Here is a 26,165-nt window from a genome sequence, read left to right as displayed (position 1 = left end):
CTCAGTGTTGCCAGACTTTCCTGCTTTTTTTTTTTTGTATGTGTTATGTATGGTGGATACCCAAGAATAATTTTGATCTCCACTCATGGTTATTTAAATTATAACGTTATAAGTTTTAACTATTCTGGTGCCTTTCTTAATGCCCATTTAAAGTTTTCCCTTTACTCCAATTATACCGAGTTCGTTAGAACTTGTCCCATTTCCCATGCTAGCTATCGCTCAACAGTTTCGGTGCCAATGAGAAACGAGGAAAAAGTCGTCTGCTGGGCAGCGATGAGCGAATGGAAGCCAGATTTAATTTGCTGCCTGGCTTCGGCTTTTCCCAGCACTGAGGTCACGCGGTCTGCAGCAGCAATGCCCTGTAGTTTATGCTAGAAAAGCCAGCGATCAGCAAGCATGGAAAGCGGGACAGGTTGTAACAAACGTGGTATAAGAAATGAGCATCGCCCAGCCAGAAAGTACATAATGATTCAATGGCATGGAGAAAAAAACGTGATGATTATTTTCATTTTTTTTTTATAGTTGGAGCTGACATTTTGTAATTTTATTCCTGGCTTGTAGGCTTTATTGACTCCTGGTTTCTTCATCAATTTTTGATTTTTTTTTCCAAAACCCTTTGATAAAAGGCACTCCCATCCATCTCTCTCTCCCCCTTTTTCATATTTTTTTCCTACCTTTCTTTGATCTCATTTTAAAATTATGCAAGTGTCTACCCATTGATGGTAGATTTGTGCCTTTTTTTTTGTAGCTTAAACCTAATGTCGCCATTTCAAAGTCAATAGAAGAAAAGGATTCAACACAGCCTACAAACTTTGCATAAAAATACGAAATATAATTTCTGACTTTAAGCTTTAGTGTCTGGATGGTCGAAATTTATTTATTTAAGAAAGAAAACAAAACAGATTCCATCTCTCTACGACAATTAGTTCTCAAGGTAAGATTTTTTTTGTACTTCACGACAAGTTTGATAAAAGCGCACTTCAAAAGGTGCCAGCTTTAACGGGAATACTATTCACACGAGGCTCCATCTGCTAATGGTTAAGAAATACTTTCTGGACCTCTCTTAAATAATAGTATATGCAGTATCAAATGTTGATACAATAGGCAAATATATTGGTCAATCCAAAGAGCAGTGAAGGACAATTTCAGGTCAAGACCATTTATTGCACAGTAAAAATAACCAAAACATGTATGGGATTTTTTTAAACACATTATTGAACAGTGTGTCTACCAGTCAAGAAAAAGTTAAGAAAATAACAGATTAGGTCAATAAAAAGTCAAGAAATTATGCTTTTGGTCAAGAATTTTTGCTAGTTTTTTACAGTGTAGTGAACTTACATTGTTATATACCTTCTCTGGAGTTTGATAAAATTGAATATTTGGAAATCTAAAATTGTATTGAGTTGTGTTTAAGCACTTTGTTTCTCAAGGATTACATTCTTGTATTTGTGAAGTTTTCTAAAAAATATTAAATAAAGTAATGTGGCCATTCCCCATCCAGGATGAAGTCTGAAGCATTAATTTTTACATGCATTAATAATTGAAGCAAGTCTAAATCCCTTCTTAAAGTTCAGGTTCAGTTTTCATCTTAACCAACCTTGTGTGCCTCCCTGATGCGCAGTGGAAACGTCGTCGCCTTGTAATCAAAGGGTCCCGGGTTTGATACCTGGTGGAGGCACATAGTGGTTCGGATCCCACTTTAAACTGTACGTCCAGTCCCGATTAGTCTTACTGTGCATAAAGTGGACTTAAAACACCAAATCCATCAATTAACCAGCCTTGTGGTAGGGTTTTATCATTGAATAAAAATGTATGTATTTTCTTAATTTCCAACTATACCTAAGTAGGGGGCAGTTAAATAAATGTTAAGAAGAACTGTCAAGAAAAGGGAAAGAAAGCTCATGAAAAAGTCAAGAATTTTGTATTTGTTATTTTGGTAGACACCCTGTTGAATCATTACTTTCTCCTTAGACAATTTCTGGTTCATGTAATATTATACAAGGGACATTTCGTCATTTTTTTCCCACAGGGAAGCTTCATTACAAACGGAAGAATACAATGTCATAACAAAATACAATCTTTTGTCTATTTTTCCACATAGTCGCCACCAACATTGATACATTTGTTGTACCGTGAAATCAATTTCAAGAAACCCTGCTAGTAAAAATTGGTGCCCAGCGATTTAAGAAGCCTGTTGCACCTCTTCGTTGCTTCTGAAGTGACGTCCCAAAAGTGCTGACTTCCATGCAGTAAAAAGGTGGAAGTCTGATGGGGCAAGATCGGGGGCTGTAGGCTGGGTGATTCAATGTCTCCCATCCCAGACGACGAATGTGTTCTGCAGTGACACTTGCTGTGTGGGGTCTTGCATTGTTGTCCAAGAACAAAACCCCTCGACTCAGGAGCCCTGGTCTCTTGCGTCGTATGGCAGACTTCAGTTTGCTTAGTGTGTGACAATAGCGTGCCACACTTCCATCTGTGACCACGTTTCCAGCACACGTCTTTCTGCCATACTGGTTTGCACTCGAATGAGTTCAGGCACATCGGTCTGCTGCTTATCTCTATTCTTCGACACTCTGGGCATGCACCATCGCTCCTCTGCTCTCGCTCCTCCCGTCGTGAATTCAGGAAAGATTGTATTTTGTTATGGCAATGTGTTTTCTCACTTTGTAGTACAGCTTCCCTGTGAAAAAAAATGACGAAACTTACTTTCGGAATGTCCCTCGTACAATAAAGACTACCTTGTTAAGCATCTGACAATTGTGCCCTTTTAATGAGAAAAAAACTGGTTTCTTTTCCTTAGTTTTAGAATCCCAGGTTTATTTACTTTGTCACATCAGCTGATTTAGAAGGAACAATTTTTTTATGGTATGCTGTATTTTATTATGAGATATTCTCATTTCTCTCTCCCTGACACACATTTATTAGTTTATTATAAAATATGTAGAAATGAAGTTCTTGTACTGAATTTCTTAACAGATATACATCTCTGATTCCTTTATTTTTGATCCAAAGTGGTTTATTTATTCTTAATATATACAATGCTCGACAAAGAAAACCGGACACTTGCATTTTTTGTGATTCCGCATAATTCTGATTCGAAGGCTAACTAAATGTTGCAGAAATTATTGTGCATGTTAAAGCTGATATAATTATTCTATGATATATACTTTAAAAAGCCAGCGAAAGTGAAATAAATATTGTTCAGTATTTAACTGAGAGCGTAATTCATAAGTACTGTAATTGCAATTCAGATGTCAAATATTAAGGTGTCAGTTTTTTTTTTTTTTTGTCCATCAGTATATATGTTTACATTCTTGCTTCTAAACACCAGTATGATTTTTTTTTCTTTCTCAGATTTACAGTTGTCAGATCTTGTTAACTGCACACCATCTATGAGTCAAGGAAGTTACCCTAGCAGGACACCAGGACAGTTACTTTCGTTGACTTCACACTTATCATTTGTAAGTATTTGTTTACAAAATGTGTGGGCCGATTTCTGTGGCAGAGTGGTTAGCACAGCATGCTATGATGGCAGGGGTGTGGGGTTCAAATGTTCAAATCCTGGCTTGGGCATGGGTGCAATTAATGTCCCTTCATTAATTTCATCACTCATCCTCATCTTTGCAATTTGTCAAAAGTGGCAGAAATGTGAAGTAAAATCAAGCAAAAAATCAACAAAATGTACCAATCATACAGATTCGAACCCATACCATTTTACACCAAATGTTCAGCTATTGATTTCAATTGTACTACATTTAGAAGTTTTTTCATGTTGATTTTTTTTTTGTTAATGTCTCATTACCTTCCTTGTCTGTTTGAGTTTTAAGCACACGACCGAGCGTGTTTTGCCGGTAAATGCCTTAAGGACCGAGGCGTTTTCAGCGGGAATTTTTAATTTTGGCATGCTTTTACGTAAATTTTTATACCTCTGAAACTAAGAACGCTAGAGTTACAAATTATAGCTCATTTTGTTCAGTAAACATTGGGCTATAAGACTATGGCATAAAACCAGATTTTCCGTTATCGTTTAGAAGAAGAAGAAAGAAAGAAATGATTTTTTTTTTTACCAAATTTGAAAATCGCGAGCGCCCCATTCGGCAGCGCCACAACGTAAATGTGCAAAATTGTACCTGCACATTGCCTGATATGTTTCGCATTATCATACAAAATTTCATGCAAATATTCAAGACAGTTTCCAAGAAAAAAAATATTTTCCAGAGTTTTTTCCAGCGGGAAATTTGAAATTCGGCGCACGTACATTAATTTTTTTTAGCTCAGGAACTAAGAACACCGGAGTTACAAGTTATAGCTCGTTTTGTTGAGTTATAAGAAGAAGAAGAAAGAAAAAAATGTTGTTTTTTTTACCAAATTTGAAAATCGCGAGCGCCCCATTTGGCTGCACCATGACGTAAATGTGTAAAATTGTACCTGCACATTGCCTGATATGTTTGGCATTATCGTACAAAAAATCACGCAACCGACCACTTCTAAACGCAGCTGTAACAATGAATTCACCCTTCCAAATGCCTTCCTGAAAAACAGCCACCACCCTCCCCCCTATTTCTCCTCCCTGGCCTGGACAAAGACATAGCTGAAGCCAAAAATAGCATAGCATAGCATAGCTTAGCTTAGCTTGGCTGAGTGGACGAAAACACTCATTCAACAAGCTGATTCCTGCTTGGGAATGAACAAAGGTATTGCAAAATAATTTGTGCCTGCGACATGACTCCTCTCAGTGACCTTGAACACCCCCCCCCCCTTCCCCTGCATAGGACTTGGATGACATCTCATTACCACTGACATGTGAAAAGGAAAGCCAAAAAAATATTTTCGTGGGTTCATTTCCTTGCTAGAAGAGCCTATGCATATCCCAGAAATGAGAAAATGGCAAAAAAAAACCAACAATAACGTGATATTCCGGAGCTGACCCCCTACCCTTCCCCAAATAACCAAAATGATATTAAACCTTGCTCATTGTTCATCACATACCTCTAGACTCATGCAGAACTCAAACATGTATATCCAAACATAATCAGAGTCACAGGGTGTCCAAAAAGTCCGATACTACACGCAAAAGCATCTTGTCACCTATAGGTGACAAGCGGTCCTTGGCATAAATACCGGCTGTCACCTATAGGTGACAAGCGGTCCTCTAAGGGTTAATGATTGATTGAGTTGGTGTTTTAAGTCCACTTTATGCACAGTGAGGCTAATCGGGACTGGACCTACAGCTTAAAGTGGGATCCAAACCACTATGCACCTCCACCGGTAATCAAACGTGGGACCCCTTGATTACAAGGCGATGACGGTACAACTGCGCCATCGGAGAGGCACCTACAGTTTAAAGTGGTATCTGAATCACTATGTGCTTCCACCAGTTATCGAACCCAGGGCCCCGTGTGACAAAGCGATCAGTACCTTGCATTGATCATTCTGCATACCTCATCCTCAAATATCAAACTTTATATTATCTATCATTAATTATAAATGCTTTTTAATGTGATCATCAAAAAATAATATGGAATTGTGATAATGAAATCACCATAGTATTCTTTTGGATAAAAGTTTGAAAAATGTGCGTGTTATACATGCGTAAATATGGTCAATTTTATTTTTTGAGTCTAAAATACAACAGCATTGTATTTTCATGCTATTTTTATTTTTTAAGCTCAAAATATGTTGAGATTCGAATTATTTTACCATTTTGAATGGATAAAAAATGTGTTCAGAACATGTCAGTGTACATACATGCAGGAATTAACATTTTTAAGTGTTATCACATCTGTGAAAAATCAAGGTCTCTATTGATGTCTGTGGCCGAGTGGTTAGCACATCATGCTGTGATGCCAAGGGTCCCTGGTTCGAATCCCGCTCGGGCTTGGTTGTTTGTGAATGTCCATTCATCCATTTCATCACTCATCCCCATCTTCTCAAATTAGCCAAGAGGCACAAAACGCGGTGTAAAATAAACTAAATCAATCAATCAATCAAAACCTATTGATTTCTGTGCCTATTCTAGTTCATGAATGTCTTGTTTGAGTAAAATTATTTTCTTTAATTTTCTATGTATCAGCCAATATGTACAACTATTTATTTAATTAGAAAACACACTACTGCACTTCTTTGACATAATTCTCCATCTTTAAACATAGTTTCTCTTTTTTTTTTTAATAATTATGCATTGAACTATATTTTTAGAGCACTAACAAAGAAATCTGCTTTACACCATGTGTTCCTGATGCTACCATGTCTCCAGTAGCCTCCAAAGGAAACCGGAAACCATCTAAAGGTTCTGGCAGCAGTCCAGTCATAAATCTTGCACCTGTTCTTAGCAATGTGAAAAGTAAGCTCTCTCTGTTTTTATTCTTGGTGGAAGCAGTTGTAAATGCATTCCAAAGTGTGAAAATGTCTTTATATGTAGAACTTTTATTAATATTAGGATAACTTTTCTGTACACTTATGTTTAAATTGTGTCTTATGAACCATATTCTGCTTTCAACACACTGGTCTAGAACACTGTGCTATAATTTTGCTGTACAATTTTTTTTATGCCATTTTACATATGTTAGCAGACTTTTAATAACTTTATTTACCCAGACGATGCAGTGGTTCGGGTTAGCATATTATATTACCAAACCAGTGGTCTCAGTTTGGATGTTCTTATTGACTCATTTATTTCATCATTCATCCCCATCATCATCATTAACTTAGAGAGGCAGAAAAGGAATGTAAAATAACCAAGATAGAAATGTAAATTTATTTATTCAGTTATTTTCTGTTTGAATGCAGTCTTTGGTTATGATAGTTAGATGTATGAATAGAATCTTTTGGCTCAAAAATAATGTGTTTTGAGTAAATAATTGTTATGTACTTTCACTCTAATTTACAGGTCTACATCTTTCTATAACATGTTTTTTGTTTGTTCAGTATTTTCATTTAAAAATTTACTGTTTCATGATATACTAACTACAGTTGGGAGCTGAGAAGACTGCGAGGCTGAGGAATGCGAAACTGACTTGCCTGTTGTCGCCGTGTGCAGCCAGCTCGTCTTCTTTTCAGAATCTTTTGGCTCAAAAATAATGTGTTTTGAGTAAATAATTGTTATGTACTTTCACTCTAATTTACAGGTCTACATCTTTCTATAACATGTTTTTTGTTTGTTCAGTATTTTCATTTAAAAATTTACTGTTTCATGATATACTAACTACAGTTGGGAGCTGAGAAGACTGCGAGGCTGAGGAATGCGAAACTGACTTGCCTGTTGTCGCCGTGTGCAGCCAGCTCGTCTTCTTTTCAGGGTGGCAGCGGCATAAATAAAAAAGGCATGGTACGAAAATTCATTGCAAATGAATGGAACATGTTACATAGTAACAAGTGAAAGAAATACTAATAATGGAGTACAACTTCACAAATCAAAGCAATCTGCTTCCAACGTGACTAAGAAAGTAAGGGTGTGTGTGTGTGTGCTTTTTGTGTATTTCCTAGCGTCTTGTTAATGCTTCTTTCCTGGACATGGATCAATTAATTTTAACTTATGCAGGGTAGTACATTTGCTCCCTCGTTTGTTTTTACATTTTGGTATGTAGCATCGCTTTTCTGCAACTTTCGGATTATGGAACATGAAGTTGTATTGTCTCATCCCCAGTGACACCCCACACTACGCCCTAACACCCCACACAATTTTTATAAAAGGACAAATTTATGGTCATTTTGGCTCTAAGTACGGTATACCTTTTCACACTCATAAACACAAACTTGCACCCCTCAAATAAAAAATTCTGAATAAACCTTTGCTCAACCCCCGAGCCGGCTTTCCCACTTTTTGTTGCATGTTAATTCTATTGATAGTTAATCTTCAGCGACCCAGTTTACTAGATATAGTCTGCTGTATACATATACATTTACTTATACACACACGCCAGAACATTCATTCGATTTTTAAAACAAATTTATTTCCGAATACACGGAAGAAGTGTGAATTCCTATGCCGTTGCTGATCTTTGAGATGTCCCGTGGCTGGAGGTTCACAAATGGTTCCGAACGCCAGACTGCACCTCACACTGTAAGTCCCGATTCCATTATCAGATTCTCACCCTTTCCTACAGGGAATTCTGCATGTCTGGCAACACTGAAAAATTGAACACCAAGTGGAAGCTGCCCTCTCCACACTTCCTCCCCGTTCACCCCGAACCTCACCCTGCACTCGCAGTCTTCTCAGCTCCCAACTGTAGTTTTAAGACCATGCCCTTATCTGTTAATAACTAGGGGAAGAATAAAAAGCACAGCAAGAAGTAACATCAAAAGAAACGTCATTCCTTGGGCTTCATGTAATTGTCCTTGTGGGTGAGAAACACGTGGCATGTTTTTTTTAATGTTATTGTCCATTTTTTTAAGTAAAAACAGCTTGATGATATAATGTGGCAGAAGAAGATATTTACATGAATATGAATATATAATTCTGTCATGAAGCTCTTTCCAAGGACTATAAACTAGGGCTGAGTCAAAATAGATACTAGTCTATCTGCCCATACTTTTCTGGAGTGAAGTTTCTTCTGGAGTCTGTGAAAATGCCACACAGTAGTTTTGCAGAGTATTATATTTGCAACAACATTGTGGGGAAATATGGATTTTGTGTTATTAAATCATTATCTCATGCAAACTTACGAATATTTTAAAGCAAATTTTAAAAAAGCGTGAGTGCAATGGAAATTTTATGTTAAGGTCTATAAATTTTCCAAACTGCTTTCACTTGTTTCAAATTTCAAGTATCAATATCAGTACGAATTGGTAAGAGTACAAGCAGTTGTCTTACCTCAGCTCTTCTCAAACATAATTTTGTTGGCATGTTTGCAAACCTTTTTTGTTCACCTTTGACTGCCATTTCCATTGTCTGAGATCTTAATATGTGATTGTTTTAATATTCTGATGTATTTATTTTGTCCTATATATGCATTTATTTATTGTAGATATTACATATGAAAACCCACCATTTAGGATTAATATGGAGTATAGAATTAAAGAAGACAGAGAAAAATTTTGTCGAACTCCAGTCACATCAAAAGATGTCTCTATGATGGAGATTAGTGGCAGAAATAGTACCCATCTCTCCGGAGTAATGTTTTTGTCGGCCGACAACAGCTTTGATCTTGGTAAAAAGTGTCAAGAAGCGTCAAGTGAAGAAAATGTAGGAAACTCGAGTCAGTCAAGCATTTACGAAACTTGCAGCAGCCACGATGGAAGTGACGACAATGTGACGTTGCACCAAAAGAGTGATAACATCGAGAACTCGAACGTTAATGAGCTGCTGTCGCCAACACAGGTGTCCTCCACGTGTTCCTTTAAGCTGCCTGATCAGTACAAAGGCACCAAGCGGAAAAGAAATTCGAGTTCTCAATCGTCGCATCTCAAATCACCAGATGGGTCTCACACGAACCTCACGCAGGAACTAGTAAGCCTCGGTATCACCCACAAAACGCCAAAGCGAAAGGACATTAAAAGAACTCCTGAGTTGTTGAGGTTCACGGAAATTTCACCGCCCAATGTTTGCGATAGTGAAAATTCATGCATTTCAATGAAATCCATCGACAACGAAGGCAATTTCAGAAACTGTACCGTGAGTTTTACCACACCTAAAATAAAAAAGAACAAAAAGGATGATGGGAAGAGTGAAAGTAGGTCCCTGTGGGAACTTAGTGAAGAGATGGCAAGTAAAATTCATTCCACTCCTGTGTTGTCAATTTCACAGCAGAAGTTGAAGAAAGGAAATGGATTGCAACCAGCGAAGGCAACTCGTTTTGACCTTCCATCTTTCACCGAAACCGAGGAACCGTGTGACAGGAAGAGTATCGGGTCTGTGATGGAGGTAGATTCCTCGGCTCAGGAACATGTTAAAATGGACATAAGTTTGGTAAGATATTATTTTCTTTACTTCATACATCTCTGATTCATTTTCCCTTTATTCCTGCTGTAGATATACTAGTAAGAATTGTCAAATTGTCACTTGTACGCTACTAAAACCACGTTTACCACACCCACTGTAAATTATGTCCTACCTTCCTCTTCATTAAGCATTGCCAGTAACATAACCATGGGCATCAGACGAGGGTGGGGTGTGTCGAATGAGGTGGTTGACTCCCTCCCCCTCTTGGAAATCAGTATTCTTGATATCAAGTTAGAAGAACAAGCAATAACTTTATTATTCTTTTCAGTCAATAACTTTACAAAATAAGTTCATTTAATGAATATTCCAGCGGAATAACCTAATAGGGAAAAATGGGACAGTTTGAAAAGTTATTCCAAGGAAAGATGATTCTGTCAATTTTCAAAATTCAAAATGTGGCATTTTAATAGGTCAATAACACAAACCTCATGACTAAAAATTTCTCCTTTCAATTTTTTTTTAAAAACAAGGAATGTAAAAGTAAATAAGAAAACAGAATAACTATTCATGATGGGTGCAGTAAATGCAGTTTCAATATTGTTTAGGTGATGTTCCGTATGTCCATGTGGCAATTCTTTTTTTTTTTTTTTTTTCAATTAGTTAAATTTGCAATGCGGAAATACGGAACATCACCTTTTAGTCATTCCATTCCAATAATTTTTCTTGTATGTACACATTGCTTGCATTGTAGGATTTTCTCTTGTAGTCTACTGTTATTACAAGCATAAAAACACAGTTTTTCATTGTGATGTTTCAGGAGAACACATGCTTTCTTCATCAGACATTTATTTTTAGTTTGATTAAAGATACAGTTATAAGCAAGGTTATTAGAAGTATAGGTTGGGCCAATCCGTTGTTTACTCGTGATGACGAAACTACGGTAAGAGGTGAATTTATCCATGAAATGAATTCCAAATCTATGTGCTAGTGTTGCACTATGCAGATAGGAAACCATGCCAGAAACTGGACACACAAAATCGAGTACACAAATGAGCATTTCCACCCATTTACATTCTGTGGCTTCAGACAAATTGAAAATAAATATCGATGGCTACTTATTGTTATGCGGGACAGAATATTATTGACCGGAACGGTAATTGCTTTTAAATTCCGACATTCGGGATGGGAAATTTTCGAAATTTCCCAAGGCTCTGGAAATCTCAAATTCTACACGTCATTTTCACCTTAAGTGATTGTCTTTGCATATCTGGAATGAAAACTAACAATTTCCCATAAGTTCCAGACACTTGCAATGTAGAAAACGTCAAGAATTAATATTGTTTTAAAATGACCATTCGGTATTTCTCGACTGCTCGGGATCCAGAAAAGTAGGGAAGTCATTTGCTGAAGTCGGGATCGGGACGGAATTTTTCTTTCCGATCCCGGTCCCGACTTTTCTAGATACCGCAGCACAAGATACATCTTCCAAGTACGTTGAACATAATATGCTGTGCATACCAGAAAAGAAAAGTTCAAATGAGCATTTATGTATGCTATATTTGCACTATGCTATGCACTTGTATTTTTCCCTCAGTGCACAACATGTTTGTGCATGTTTATATTTTAACAAATGATGATACTTGCATTCCACTTATGTTTCTGACAAACTGTTAATTGTTATAAAATGTAAAATATATTCACATTCTCATCCTCTAATCATATATTTATGCCGTGCAAATAAGCAATAAATTTGATATTTCATAACTTGAACATTTGAAGCAATGATAGTATCATTCATTTGCATGTCGGAAGTTAAGTTTAAGATGATACAAGGTATATTTATTTAAACTCATCCTCATACCTATGTGGGAATTATGTAGAAATTAATGAAAATGAATAGTAGTATTAATCGTGACAATAGATAGTGTGAATAATTAGCGATATGAAGTCTCGCAGCAGCAGTCCTTAACAATCATATGAAATATGAATTGGAGAAAGGTGGATGAATTGTGAGCTTCTAAGGATAATTACTCATAGTCGGGCATGTAATGGAGTTAAACGAATTGTAAAGAGTAAAGACACATAAATTTTGATTGGAATACTTTCAATCCATCAATACTTTTTTCTTCAGGGCAGAAATATAGTTTTCTTGAAACATTAATTTAAAACAAAATTAAAGGCGTACAGCCAACTACAAAGATTAATTCATTGAGTTCCATTCACTTGATCATACAAGTATAAGTTTCACTATGATATGAGGTATGTCAATAATATTAATGTCTAATTTTGAATACAAGGAAATTAACCTATAGTCTAGTTTTATCTATTAAGTTAGTAAAAACAATAATACTTTAAGAAAGTTAAGAAGTAATGTAGTGTATTTTGTAATAATAAGAAAAAGTTTTAAAGTTAATGTCCATTAATGGAAAATATGACACAAATAATCTATATAACAAATGTTACATTAGCAAGCTCCTTAGTGTGGTTCTAAATTTAGATGTGTTTTTATTCTTGAAGAGATAGATAATAGTAGGCAAATTGTCCATCGTTATTTTCATTTTTTTTCTATGTCGTGTGTTGTTTTAAATAATGGAAAGCAGTTGTCCTCTGCTTATTTCAATTTGTGATCACCAGATTGGGGAAAACAGACTGGAAGAAAATGTTGATGGACAATTCGCCTACCATTTCTTTTGCCATTGGTGTACAATTCTCTCTCGTTTTTCTCTACATATTCACATAAAGCAATAAAAATACAAACTGCTAATTTTTCATTCTATTTTGGTTATTTATTAAACTGTAGGTATTTGCATTTATATTTGATAAATTTACTTTGCTCTTCCGGCCATTGAAGTCAATTGAGATGATGAAGAAGTGATAAAATAGATGAATGTCCAATCACAGTTCCCCTTCCTTATAAGAGCGACTACAAGAAAAAGAACCTTCGTCGAAAAGTCCCCGCGCACGTTCCTCCTCTTCCTTTCAACTCGGGTTATAAGAGAGCTGCTCCACTCTCCCCTCCCCTCCACACTGGAGTACGGTGCACAGGAGTTGCGAGTCTGCGCAGGTTTCCTTGCTTGTGGCTCCACTAACTATAATAGTAATATAAAAATATACACTCACCTCAGTTATCCGGCAGTTTGTTTCTTTATACATCATATTTGGAGAAGATACAATTCAATCTATAGGTGTACACTGTATATAATACACCTTATTGCTGACTTCCTTGACCCTGGATGTACAGGGACAAGGAAAACAAAGAAAAGTTCATAATTTTCTCTTCGGAGAAGATGTTGAACCTAAACCAAAAATAACACAAATAATGAACTCGACAATGTAAATTGATGAGATTTAGTAAATCATTTGATGAAGTGAACTAATTCTGAGTGGACTAATCGCAAAGGACCATGGTTTTGGGCCAGGGCTGGTTATAAGAATGGTTGAGAATTTTTAAACAAAAGAGAATCAGTTATACACTGGATGTTGTCAATGTTACATTGTTGTAATATAGCAACTTAATTGTTAAAACAAGCAGTCTGTTTTATATAAGAGAAAAATTTTGATCACATTATTATTATTTAAAAATTATGAATCCCAAATATCATCAGGCATTCAAAATCATCATTGCTTTCTCAGAGTTTCTTGATGTTTTCCGTTACATTAAATTTTAAAGATGGTGGCTTATTCCACTTGTGAAAAGAAAACTCCATAGTGGGTCTATGTTACCATTTTCAATGTTTAATTTATTCCAGTGTTCTTCTGCAATGAACGAAGCTTCCCACCTTTTTGTTTAAAAAATGGTAACCATTGTTATAACTGTATCTAATCAAACTAAAAATAAATATCTGATGAAGAAAGCGTGTGTTCTCCTGAAATGTCACACCGAAAAACTGTGTTTTTATGCTTGTAATAACACCGTAGACTACAAGAGAAATTATTCCATTCCAAATCAACACAGTTACGTGTTGACCATCTTGGATTTTCATGAAATTTGGGGAGTTGAAACTATGCAAGGTCAAGATTCCCAGAAATTGCCTTTAACTATCCTCAACTGAGTGGATTACTCATGATCTCACCACTGAAGGTCCAAGGTTTGATTCCTGACCTGTGTAATTTCTTTGTGATTCACCCTTCATCAATTTTATCTAATGATCACTCATTCTCATTAGCCTAAAAGGTAAATGATGTAAAGTAAGAAATGTACAACATAAGAAGAAACTTTGAGTGTTTATTATTTAGGGGAGACCGGGGTAATTAGAACAGGAAACAGCCTGTAGAAGTTCCACTGTAAATTACTCAGAAAGTTACTGATGGATTTTTTAAAAATTTCTACCATTTAAAAGGACATATTTTGCATATTTTTGAAAAAAATAATGACCATACCTGCATTGCAAATATTCGTCCAAAAAAAAAAAAATTGTCATGACACCATAAAATTGTTCCAATTACCCCATTTGGGGTTAATGGAACATAAGTTAGAAATTTCAACTGAATAGCTTTAGATTGCTGTTGGGGTAATACGAACATCATATATAAATGTCCCTTTTACCCTGCAAATTTGAACACAATAGCTCTACTTCTTCTGGAGTTATCAATGCTTGTTTAAATAAAATCCCAAGTTAACGTCTTTTTTTCATAAAGTTCAATTTCCCAGCTGTGAAGCAAATATGTGTGAATGAAAATCAGTGTTCTATGATTTATTTGAAAGGTTACAGGCCATTCTACAATGTAGTAAAGAAAAAACTTCTAATAGTTACATGTACAATCTAGTATACCCAAGCGAAATCAAGCAAATTACGCAATGTTCTAATAACCCATTTGCAGAAATTTTTGGGGTAATAAGAACTTTGCTTATAAAAACCAGGCAAATTGCCCATAGACAACCAAACTCACATGAAATGATGTGCGCCCTTATGTTTTATTATAGGGGTGAAGAAAATTTTGAAAGGGTTCTTTCATTCACATCCAGTATATGCAGAAGCAGAGAAACACCAAACATGTGTCACATCATTTTTGCAGGTGTATAATAAAAGTCAAATAAAACTTACTTTTGTGTAGTTATTCCAATAACAAATTTTCTGCATGTAGGTTTAGTGTAGGTACATAGGTATGAAATGTTATTACACCAGTCTCTTCGTTTTAAATTATTCTACATTAACATGTTCCAATGACCCCATGTTCTAATTACCCCGGTCTCCCCTATTTATTTATTAACGCCTTGTTTTAACTGGCGGAGTTAAGGCAGTACAAAGCATTTAATCATTGAAGCACCATTCACTAGTATCACTATCAAGCATATGTGTTTCTACACAATGTATTACATGAGTCAAATGAAAACCTTAAAAGTCGGACAAATATACTGGTCAAAAAAAGTTTTCCATATTGCAAGTTTTTCATATTCTGCATCACTGATGCCACAAATCTCCATACCTTTGAAGCGCACACATCAACCGAAGGCCAATTCAACACACAAAAGAGCAGGCACATGTCTGTGGCCAGGTTTGGAAGCATGTTTCATATTTTAACCTCGTGATTCACCCACCGATTGTCTTGCAGTTCGTGAGAAGGAGGAGTATGAAGCACTGGACATCTCAAGGAACGTTGTAATGGTTGTCATGGTGTGAGTTTACATTTTAGAAATGCCACGAAACACACTTTCGGCAGTGGATAGAATCGGAATAGTGACTCTACTACAGGAAGATATGAAACAAGTGGACGTAGCACATCGGGTAGGCTGTAATCAAAGTGACATTTCTAGAGCGTGGAAGAAATTCCACGAGACCCATTCAATAGCAGATAGGCTCAGAGAAGGACCACGCAAAACAACGGTTGTTGCACAAGACAAGATGTCTGCGTGCAGACATCCTACGTCCACAGCAACTCCAGAAGGAACTCCGTGAGGCCTCAGGGATCATGGTGTCCACCCAAATGGTGCAAAACAGACTGCACGATATAGGGATTCATGCCCGTCGACCTTTGAAGGTTCCCCGACTCACTGCACGACATAGGGCACTACGAGTGAGATGGGCTAGACAACATGAAAAGTGGACCCAGGAACAGTGGTCACAAACACGGTTTACAGATGAAGTACGGGTTAGTCTGCACCCCGATGACAACACTATACGTGTCTGGAGATCAAATGCACAGTGTTTCAATGAATCGTTCATCGTGGAACGCTTCCAGCAACAGGGTGGTTCGGCACTGTTCTGGGTAGGAATCATGTTGGGTTGTCGGATGCCATTGGTTCACATACAGGATACTATGGATGTACAGACATACGGGCCAGTGTTCTTCGACCCATCGTTAGGGCATTTGTGTGGAATGTTGGTGGACAATAATGCTCGTCCTCACTGTGCCCATTCAGTGGACCTTTTCCTTCGAAGGCATGCAATCCGTCAGATGGACTGGCCAGCAGTCTCCCTTTATATTAATTGTTTTGAACACGCCCGACACCTTTTGAAACGTGCCATTGCAAACTGCCCTCACCCACCACAAACCCTTTGGTGATTTTTTTGTTGCATTTTACTTTGGTTAGGAAAACAACTTTGTTTCTTTGGTTATATCTTTCAGAATTTTCTTAACTATGTTTTGTACTTTCATTGCCTTACTTGGAGGTATCAACATGTGTGGCTTCTGTGATGCAGAAAATAAGAAAAATTGTTATATGCAAAACTTTTTTTGAACAGTATATTACAGGACAGACTGTATGCAGCTCATATTTGCATGAGGTATCAACTGTTATTTATAAGACAATCTCATGGCTGCAACATGGATCAAGTGAGCTTCAAAACATATTTTTTGTCATTTTAAAGATGGCGCATCCTCTACACACTTTGCACCAGTGGTTTCTTGCCCGATAATTCAATATCTCTGTGCATGCTTACCACACCAGCAAGTTTACTAATGAAGGAAAAAGTTCGACAATGGCCTCAGTTCGCAGGCAGATGGGTGGAAAAGGCCTTTGCAGTGGCTCATAAATTACTGCACGTGAACCCCAAAGACTTAGTATTTTTGAGGTATACAGGCACTAACTCAAACTTGAAAATATATGTAGATCACCAATAGGTCTGTGCTAAAATGTAGCAAACTTGTGCAACCCTCAGGGTTGCTACGCATCTGGAAAACAGGAAAATATCAGGGAATTTTGCAGATCGTCTCTAATTTACGTGCAATTTGGAATCTGCAAGAGAAAAAGTTGCAAATTGAACAAGCAGTTCACTTCCACTTCTGGATTCGGTTCTTGTGATTCCACTCCCAAAAAAGATTCAGTTTAGAAACTTGTTTCTTTAGTTCTTATGATTCTCAGTCTTGTACAAAATTATGGTTCCTTTCGAATTTCTGTAGTAAATGTTCACTTTTATAATACTAAATATCAGAAAGAATATCAAAGTAAAACTTGCAGTCCAAATATCTGATTGATAACTAAAGTATATTAATAATATGATCATAATTGTCGGAAAGATTGGTGAAGATGAGGTTATCGTCTATAGATCTTAGTCTTGTTGGTATTTCCTATAGAATTCCTATATGCAACAAAAATTTCTCCAGATACTGTGTACTTATAAATGTAAGCAAAGATGCAGCATTTTTTGCGACACTATAAATCCGCCAGAAAACTAAAAATTGTGTATCGTTTATGAACTTTTCATAGAGATCTGTTATGGTGAAATAATGCACCTCTGTTACCTTAGCCTGAAGGCTAGATGCACGTGATTGTAGCACGCAATACATTTGACGTCGATTGTAATTTTACATTCTACTCTTGGAATTTTCACGTGTTCTTGTGTGTGTAGAATGAAATTTGCTAAAAAAAAAAGTTGTGAAAGTGAATATTCAAATTTATTAATGGATTATGTATTGAAAAAAAAAAGGTTCAAAAGCAAAAATCATGATGATAAACATGTCTGGAAAAATTTCATTTTTGGACTGGAAAATCTGAAAATGTCAGGGAATTTCATTTTCAAAAAATCGTAGCAACCCTGAACCCTACTTACAGAAATTGGCTAGATAAGAAACAAAAACAAATTAAGGTTTTCATTTGACTCTTCCTTGTAGTTCCAAAGCTAATTGAAATACCAGTGCTCAATAGATGTGTGTTAGTTCGAAGCTTTGAAGGTAATGACATTTTTTTAATTGTATTTTCAGCAGTGTATTTGCTTTTTTTCTCAATTCTTTTGTTTATCCAATGCGTTTAGCTTGTGATGCTTTGCAACTGATGGTGTGTAGTGAAGTGGAACAAAATGTGTTCATACATTGATATTGTTTGATAATATTAAATAATTTCTGTACACAGCGTGTGGAAGCCTTCAGCCCAGTCCATCCTCCTCGAACTCCCAGTTGCACTCCGTATCGAACACCAAAGTCTGTTCGTAGGGGGAAAGGTCAGGATGGTGTAAGCGATCAGCGCATATTAGGCACACCCGATTACTTAGCACCAGAATTGTTACTGAGGCAAGGACATGGTAAGCATTTGTTCACTAATTAAGGCTATGAGGGACATTTTCGCACCAGGTGGACATTTATTTCAATAACGTTGAGATGTGAAGTGCTACTGAAAAAAAAAGGCCAAGGCAAAAGAGAACATGAATTTCTCCCCATGTTGGAAGTGGAAGCAGTTTTTCAAGTTTATTATCTGGTAAGCCAGATACGATCTGTGAAAAATATTGTGAATAATTATTTACAGGATCTCATATGTCATTTTGATTTTTCCAACCGGTAACATAATTTTGAGCCACCTCTCTTTTCGTACATATGTTTTTTTACGCAATTGGAAGTTTGATATTTCCAAGAGAGTGAATAAAATAATACTCCCATGAGGGTCCACAGCAGTGTTGCCAGATCTGATGTGTATAAAAGAGCTAAATTTCACCTTAAATCAAGTTAAAACTGACTTTCAAGGAGCTAGATATTTGAAAGCTCAAGAACGTGCCTACTAGGTTAATGCTAGGTGTCAAGAGGGGGGGGGGGGGAGAGGTGCTGCTATTACTGTTAACTTTAAAATTATGCCAACTTATTCTTAGTTTTCACAGTCTAGATCTGGCAGCATTACCCATCTCAATAATCCACCATATAAAATCGAAAATAAAGTATTTCCGAATAACAATATTATGTCATGTTCACATCAGCCAAGGTGCTGCAAAAAAATTGCTAGGGAGGTAAGAGGGGGGTGGGGCAATGCACCCAATATAAGAATATCACATGCAAAATGTATATGGTAAAAGTTGGTCTATGTGGTTAATTCATGTCTTGAAAAAAAATTAATTTAGAATGTACTTTCTTGCACTCCGTCAACTAACAATTTTCAGGTGCATGTATTTATGGCAACAGTACTTCAGAAATTTGGTTAAAAAACTGAGACATTTTAATGTCAAAAGCAGTTATAAATTAACAAATTTATTTTGCTTTCTTTCCATAGCACCCTTTTTAATGTATAAAACCCATGAACTCTGAAGTTTGCAGAAGTACATTGATGTTTGTACTAATTAGTTCTGTTTACATATTTTTATTTTAGGTCCTGCAGTAGATTGGTGGGCCCTGGGAGTATGTTTATATGAGTTTACTACAGGAATTCCACCCTTCAATGATGAAACTCCTGATGCAGTGTTCAACAACATTTTGGAAAGAAGTAAGCACATGTTATTAATGTTTTCTCTCTCAAATGCACAGTGAAATTATGTATCTGTTAATTATTATTAGAGCCACATATTTATGGTAAATAAAATATCAAGGTTTCAGTACAAAATCATAGCATATTTCAGGTCAAAAGCTGTATATAAAATGGCATTTCGTTGTTAAAATGTTGAATAAAAACCTAAATTTGGTTTAAAAACAATACTTATTACACAGAATTAACATTTTACTTTCAGTAGCACATTTGTATAATTACCAGAGTATTAAGTTTATTCTTGTATAAAAGAATTCATTATTGCTTCTCAAATATTTACATCAGAATTATTCAATTTTCCATTATTTGCATAATTCACAGGATAATTCAGACCTCACAAGGTGTCATGTCTGTAAATGTTTATTTCGCATTTTACAGTTCATTTTGTGACAAATCATGTTAGTCAAATGCACCTCACACCTTCCAAAAACTTGAAAAATTAACACTGCAATGTGTTATTTCATATTTCGTGTTTTCGTCAATAACAAAATATGCATTCCCCTAATTTTTATTAAATACTATATGCTGTTTATATTCTTAAGGCTTGACTGGACCTTTGACAGCCGTCAGGGTGAATTTTTGGAAATTTTCTTCTCCATTTTAAAAACTGCAGTGATAATCCAAAATCTGAAAAATTACATCAGCTTAGAATTCCTTCTAGAGCATTGACGTAAATTTTCGTGTAGTTTGCTTTCACTGTTATCTAGATATTATCAATAGTTTTGTGATTATGTAAGTCTATTAAACTATTGATAATATCTAGATAACAGTGAAAGCAAACTACACGAAAATTTACGTCAATGCTCTAGAAGGAATTCTAAGCTGATGTAATTTTTCAGATTTTGGATTATCACTGCGGTTTTTTGAATGGAGAAGAAAATTTCCAAAAATTTGCCCTGACGGCTGTCAAAGGTCTAGTTGTGCCATCCTGTACCATGTAGTTGTGGAGGGGAGTAAATAATTTTCCCTTTAGGCTAAAAAAATATGTTTATTTCGAAAGCTAGTGTTGAATTTTTTATTTGACAATGACTTGGAAAAATGGCAATGCAGTGGCATTGATGACATATGAGCAATTCCATAGATAACAAACTACACTTTAGAAGCAGTTTTATTTCTATGTATATTATTCATGAAACGTATAATGGAAATGAACGAAGTATTATGTGCCAATGGTATATGTGCAGTATAGTAAATGTATGTTACTGTAAGTAATTATATTTGAATATGTAAAAATCTATTGTCATGGGTCACCTGAAGTTTACTAGTGCACAAGCAAAAGTATGTTGCATATAATATTCAACTAAAGTTGTAGTATTTTTTGTGAATAAAATTCAAACTCATGTGATCAGCATGGAATTAAATTTGGTGATATTTGTAGCATATTTCTTCTTGTATATACAGCTTCCCCAATGTTGTAGGGGTAACATCATCACCTTGTAATCAAGGGGTCCTGGGTTCAATACCCAGTGAAGGCACATAGTAGTTCAGATTCCACTAAACTGTACGTTCAGTCCCAGTTAGCCTTTCTGTGCATAGAGTGGACTTAAAACTGAAACTCAAAACATACTGCTTTTATTGTAGAATTTTTCTATTAATTGACAGTGTTATAAACAGGTAAACACCTTTCTTATGTAATGATTCAAGAGTTTCGTGCTCCCTTTGTCAGACATTTATTTGTAAATTAGGATTTTCCTAAACATTAGATAGAAAAATGTTTGCTTGTAACAACCTTAAACTGAAAGAAAAATTGCAGCACATGATGTACAGGTAGGATTCCAATTGAATATAGTTTCAAAGTCAACATGAAAGGAGAAATCCAATAAGAATAATATACTTCTAAATCACTTCACATTAAATGCTTTAATGTTTTTCATGAGAAAAATGAAATTAATGAAACCTTTTGAAATGTAATGGAGCCTCAGTGATCTAGTCAGTATGGTATGTAGTAGACCCGGATTAGATTCCCGGGGTGGGTTATCTAAGGTAGGAATTTTTCCAGCTTGTTCCCTACATGTAGGGGTTCTGGGGTTCACCCAGCCTAAAAAAATGAATCAATAGGGGGGAGGGCAGCTGGAGCATGGTACTGATCACAGCACCTTCAAAATGCCAAAAGTGAGAATGTGGTGGGCAGTGCTCGAAACCCCATTTTTAAAAAAGTATTTTCAGGGGATTTCCCCCCTTTCCCCCTCCATGTATACGCCGAATGTGCATAAATTATATATCGTCTGAATCTGTGATTCATTTTGCGTACAACAGTATATCTTTTATATCTCTAGGGCATTTAGTTTCTGAGCTATAGTCATTTCAAGGTACCGCTGCATTTTGAAGCTTGAATCAGTGGCATGCCGACCATTCCTTTTGGGGGTACAACTCAAGTTACATTGGTCATATGATAATAATGCAAATATTTTTGTGTTCCTTACATGTCAGCGATCATTTCCATGTGCATGTCGACACTGTCATGTACTTTGTTCTTGGGGGGAGGGTGGGGGAACCAAATATTTTTTTCCGAAATTTTGGAATTTTGAGAGTTAGCCCCCTCCCCCCGCCACATATATGCCGAATTTGCAAAAATTTCATATAGTCTGAATCTCTGGTTCATTCTGCGTAGAACGGTATATCACTCATCTCTCTAGGGCAATTAGCCTCCGATCTACACTCATTTAATTGAAACTCTGCATTTTGCTCAAAATTGGCTCGGGCAATAGAGGCTTACATGTGAAAAAGGCCTTGGGCGGCAAAAGGTTAAGCATGGAAAAATATCTCAATGGATGAGACTTTATAATGCAGAAAACCCGGTACCTCTTACGGTTTTTATGATATACATTTTCAAAGTTTGGGTTGTGCAACTTTTGAAACGTCAAAACATCGCTAAATAATTCAAGAAAACAGGAAATGGGGTGTTGGTGGACAAAGAGTAAGAAATTATTACTGACACTCTGGAATGTTCACAATGTTGATTGAAAAAAAAAAATCATTTGCTAACTTACGCTCTACTGCAATTTGAACTTGAATCATCAAAATTTTGTACATATTACAGGAAAAGATCACAGTCGCCAGAAATTTTTAATCTACCTGGCGACCGGGATTTTTCGAGCCCTGGTGGTGGGGCTTTACCCCTACATCCTCTAAAATGTGGCTTCATGGAACTTTGAAATGTAATATGAAGTGATTGACCGTTCGTTTTGCCATATTATGTAAAGAAAATTATGATCTATAACTAGAGGCACATATTTTTGGTAAATAAAAAAAAAAAAGTGCCATATCAAATGACATTTTGGTTTTAAAAGATGTGAATATAATTCCAAATCTGATTTAAATACTGCACTATTACACAAAATAAACATAACCCTTCTAAAAGAACATTAAATCATTACCAGAATATTAAGTTTATTCCTGCATAAGGAGTCCATTTTTGCTTCTCAAATATTTACAGCAGAATTAATCAATTTTCCATGAATTGTATAACTCACAGGATACTTCAGCATGCCTCTATCTATAACATTTTTTTTTACTTAGACATCACTTGGCCGGAAGGAGATGAAGCTTTGTCTGATGTTGTTCAAGAGGCTATTAATAGCCTCCTTACCTTAGATCCAGCAAGACGCCCTGCAGCTGAAGACGTTAGAACGATGCACTTGTACTCTGAAATTGACTGGAATAACTTGTTAAATCAAACTGCTCCATTTGAACCAAAACCAGATAATGAAAGGGATACGACCTATTTTCAAGGTAAGCACATTATATTATTTTTTTCATTATCTGATATGCTGTGTTCTTTGAAATTGTTCACAAAAGATCTGCAAATAGACATTACTAGGGACACATATTTGTGTCATAGTTTTGGTACAAAAAAGGATTGAATTTTGAGTTCAAGTAATGGGGTTGTTTGTGTATGTATTAGGTTAAAAAAAATAGTAAATTTTCCATGTGGCAATTTATCAATATTTGTCCAACCCTACTCCACACAAAATAACTGTTAATTTTAGCAATTGATTTTATTTAAACATTTTAAGGAATATTTTTAAAACATTATTATGTAAATTTCAGTGGTAATATTGTTTATTGCTTTATATTGTTTCAAAGTTTGAAGTTTTTAGTTCTGTAGAGCAAAAACACACAAGCACATTTATAGTACTTGATTTTTTTATATTACTTTGCAGTTTAAATTATTGTTGCATAACTTCACTTTTTTTTCCTTTCCAGCTCGAAACACCATGCAACACCTAAACGTTTCAAATTTTGAAATATAGTTCATTTTATATGATTTGCTCAGTTTGTTCAGTAATGTTCATGCCATTTTCTTGATTCAGCATCTAGTCATTGACAATAAGTTATTACAGATAAATTCAGGTTTTATGGTGATTTAGCTATCGTACATATTTTTTTATACTTCTCCCCATTTTAAAGCTTTTTTTGTTAAAAAAATCTTCAAATGTTAGAAAAAATGCTGAACAGTAGAACAAGAATCAAAATATGTTTTAAATGACATTTTTGGGGAAAAATTTGAATAGTCTTATGTCTAAGGAATCTATGTTGATTCCTTGTTTTGGCATTTTATTAATCAGAATGTAACCGATTGTATATTTTCGGTAAATATGAAGAAGATGTATTTATACGTGTACATAAGTGAGCAGCAACAAGGTATGTGAAGGTTTTGCAACAAAGTGTTTTTGTTGTACTTATTGCTGATACAAGGTGTGAAAATACATTTTGGGGTATGCCCATTGTAAAATTGACATGGCTGATATATCATATTCAATTGTCTCTTTGCTGTTTATTTATTATATATTTTTTTCAAATATTTAGAGCATAAATCAGTAATGAGCATGCAGAATTGGGAAGAGAATTAATTTTACATTCTGCAATCTCCACATATTGACCTTGAAGACTGTAGTGTCTTTCTTTGCCAACAATTGTTACAAAATTAGCGTTTGTCTATTTTCTTTTTCTTGTGATGAAGTGACTTACAACAGAGCATTACAGAGTAACTTCATTTGAAAATGTAATGTAATGCAGTTCCTCAAAACAACTTAGTTCATATTTCTGCATGCCACATTGTGAAACATGCCAGGTAAGCATTCTGGGTATGGTCTTTCCTGAAGTGATTTGAGGTGTGCTTATCGTGATCACATGAGGAATGTGTGCTTTTTACCTTTTCCGAAGCACTACAGAAACAGTGAAAAGTGTGTGAAGTGGTTATAAATGCAAATTTTCTCGCTACAAGAAGGTTTCTTATATGTGTTCCTTAACACATGCAAATCTGTTTGGCCAATTTCTTCCCAGAATACACTGCGTGATGACGTCAAGTTGAATATCATCCATTATAAATAACTCTTCTAAAGCAATGTGTACAACACATGCTTCTTTTCCATTGTCTTATTTGAATCCTCAAGTTAACGCTGGCAATGAAAGTAGATGGCAACTGAAGACATGCATAAGATTCATGGCATTTGGTGTCGTTGCTGTTGGGTATTTAATGTCACTTCTATACACCTTTTAAGCTAGTTGCAACAATGATGATGAAACAAAATGCAATAAAATACCCATATCCTGGAGGCAAAAGTTGTCTGTCTTGTTGGCTGGGCCATTTTCTCAATAGCATGGCCGTGTCACCTTAGTCTGTGGATGACACGTGAGCAACGAATGCTTTTTTACCTATACTCTGTTTCTGGAATCTGTGGAGCAAGGCCACGCATAGTGGAAGCTAAGGGGAGGAAGTAAGTTGGTGGAGCAGAGCAGTGTACGCTGATGCCAAGAGTTAGTAGCTGCACTCACTTCCTCTCACACATGTTCATTGGTCGAGCCCTCTCGAGTCACCACTTGCGCACAGACTTGTTTTTGTTCACTTGCTCCAGAGATTCCTAGGACAGTACAGGGTGTCCATAAATTAAGTATCTATTTAGTTGAAATAGTGATTTTACTCTCAATGTTTTTCATGGTATATGTTCGTTACACATTACTTTCAATATGTGCATCATCCACATCATGACACACTTTCCATCTGTTGGTAGTGGTGCGAAAGACGTTCTGGAGCATTGCCAGTGTTATGGCGGTTGCGGTTGCGGAGCTCATCCAATGTGATAATGGGTCAGGTGAACACCCATCCTTTGATAAATCCCCACACAATGAAGTCGTGGGGGTGATGTCAGGGCAAAATGCCATCTACATCAGGGGTCCCCCGCACCAAATCCATCTCCCAGGAAAGTGAGCATTCAGGAATGTGCAGACATCTAAGGCATAATGTAATGGTGCCCCATCTGGCTGACGTGTGTTCACCTGACCCATTACCACATTGGAGGAGCTCCGAAACCGCACTACACAAGCTGCTGCCACCATAACACTGGCAATGCTCCAGAACGTCTTTCGTGCCACTACCAACAGATGGGAAGTGTGTCATGATGTGGATGATGCACATGTGGAAAGTAATGTGTAACGAACATCCATGAAAATCATTGCGAGTAAAATCACTATTTCAACAAAATAGATACTTAATTTATGGACACCCTGTATATTGGAGGAGGAAGTGCCTACTCTGGCATGTCCAGTTATTGTTGTGTTGATTGTCACATCCGTCTGAAAGCTCCCTAAGACTTTGTGCATTCATTTATGCAAGATACGTGG

At 36.1% G+C, this 26,165-nt stretch overlaps 1 protein-coding gene across 1 annotated transcript in view; it reads left to right on the top strand.

The window, feature by feature from the left end:
* Positions 1-25,922, top strand: part of gwl (serine/threonine-protein kinase greatwall) — a 49,896-nt gene extending 23,974 nt beyond the window's left edge. Inside the window, exons 7-13 of the mRNA XM_083132031.1 lie at positions 3,355-3,461; positions 6,199-6,343; positions 8,967-9,907; positions 18,171-18,339; positions 19,389-19,502; positions 23,061-23,273; positions 23,748-25,922. Of these exons, the coding sequence (XP_082988157.1) occupies positions 3,355-3,461; positions 6,199-6,343; positions 8,967-9,907; positions 18,171-18,339; positions 19,389-19,502; positions 23,061-23,273; positions 23,748-23,794 (1,736 nt within the window). The 3' untranslated portion in view covers positions 23,795-25,922. The remainder of the gene's footprint in view (positions 1-3,354; positions 3,462-6,198; positions 6,344-8,966; positions 9,908-18,170; positions 18,340-19,388; positions 19,503-23,060; positions 23,274-23,747) is intronic.
* The last annotated feature ends 243 nt before the right edge of the window (positions 25,923-26,165 follow it).

Source organism: Lepisma saccharinum, chromosome 1 (assembly GCF_977018435.1).
Source record: "Lepisma saccharinum chromosome 1, izLepSacc3.1, whole genome shotgun sequence".
Classification (NCBI taxonomy): Eukaryota; Metazoa; Arthropoda; class Insecta; order Zygentoma; family Lepismatidae; genus Lepisma; species Lepisma saccharinum.
Note: the sequence above shows the minus strand (reverse complement) of the source record. Positions and strands in the feature narration are given on the sequence as shown.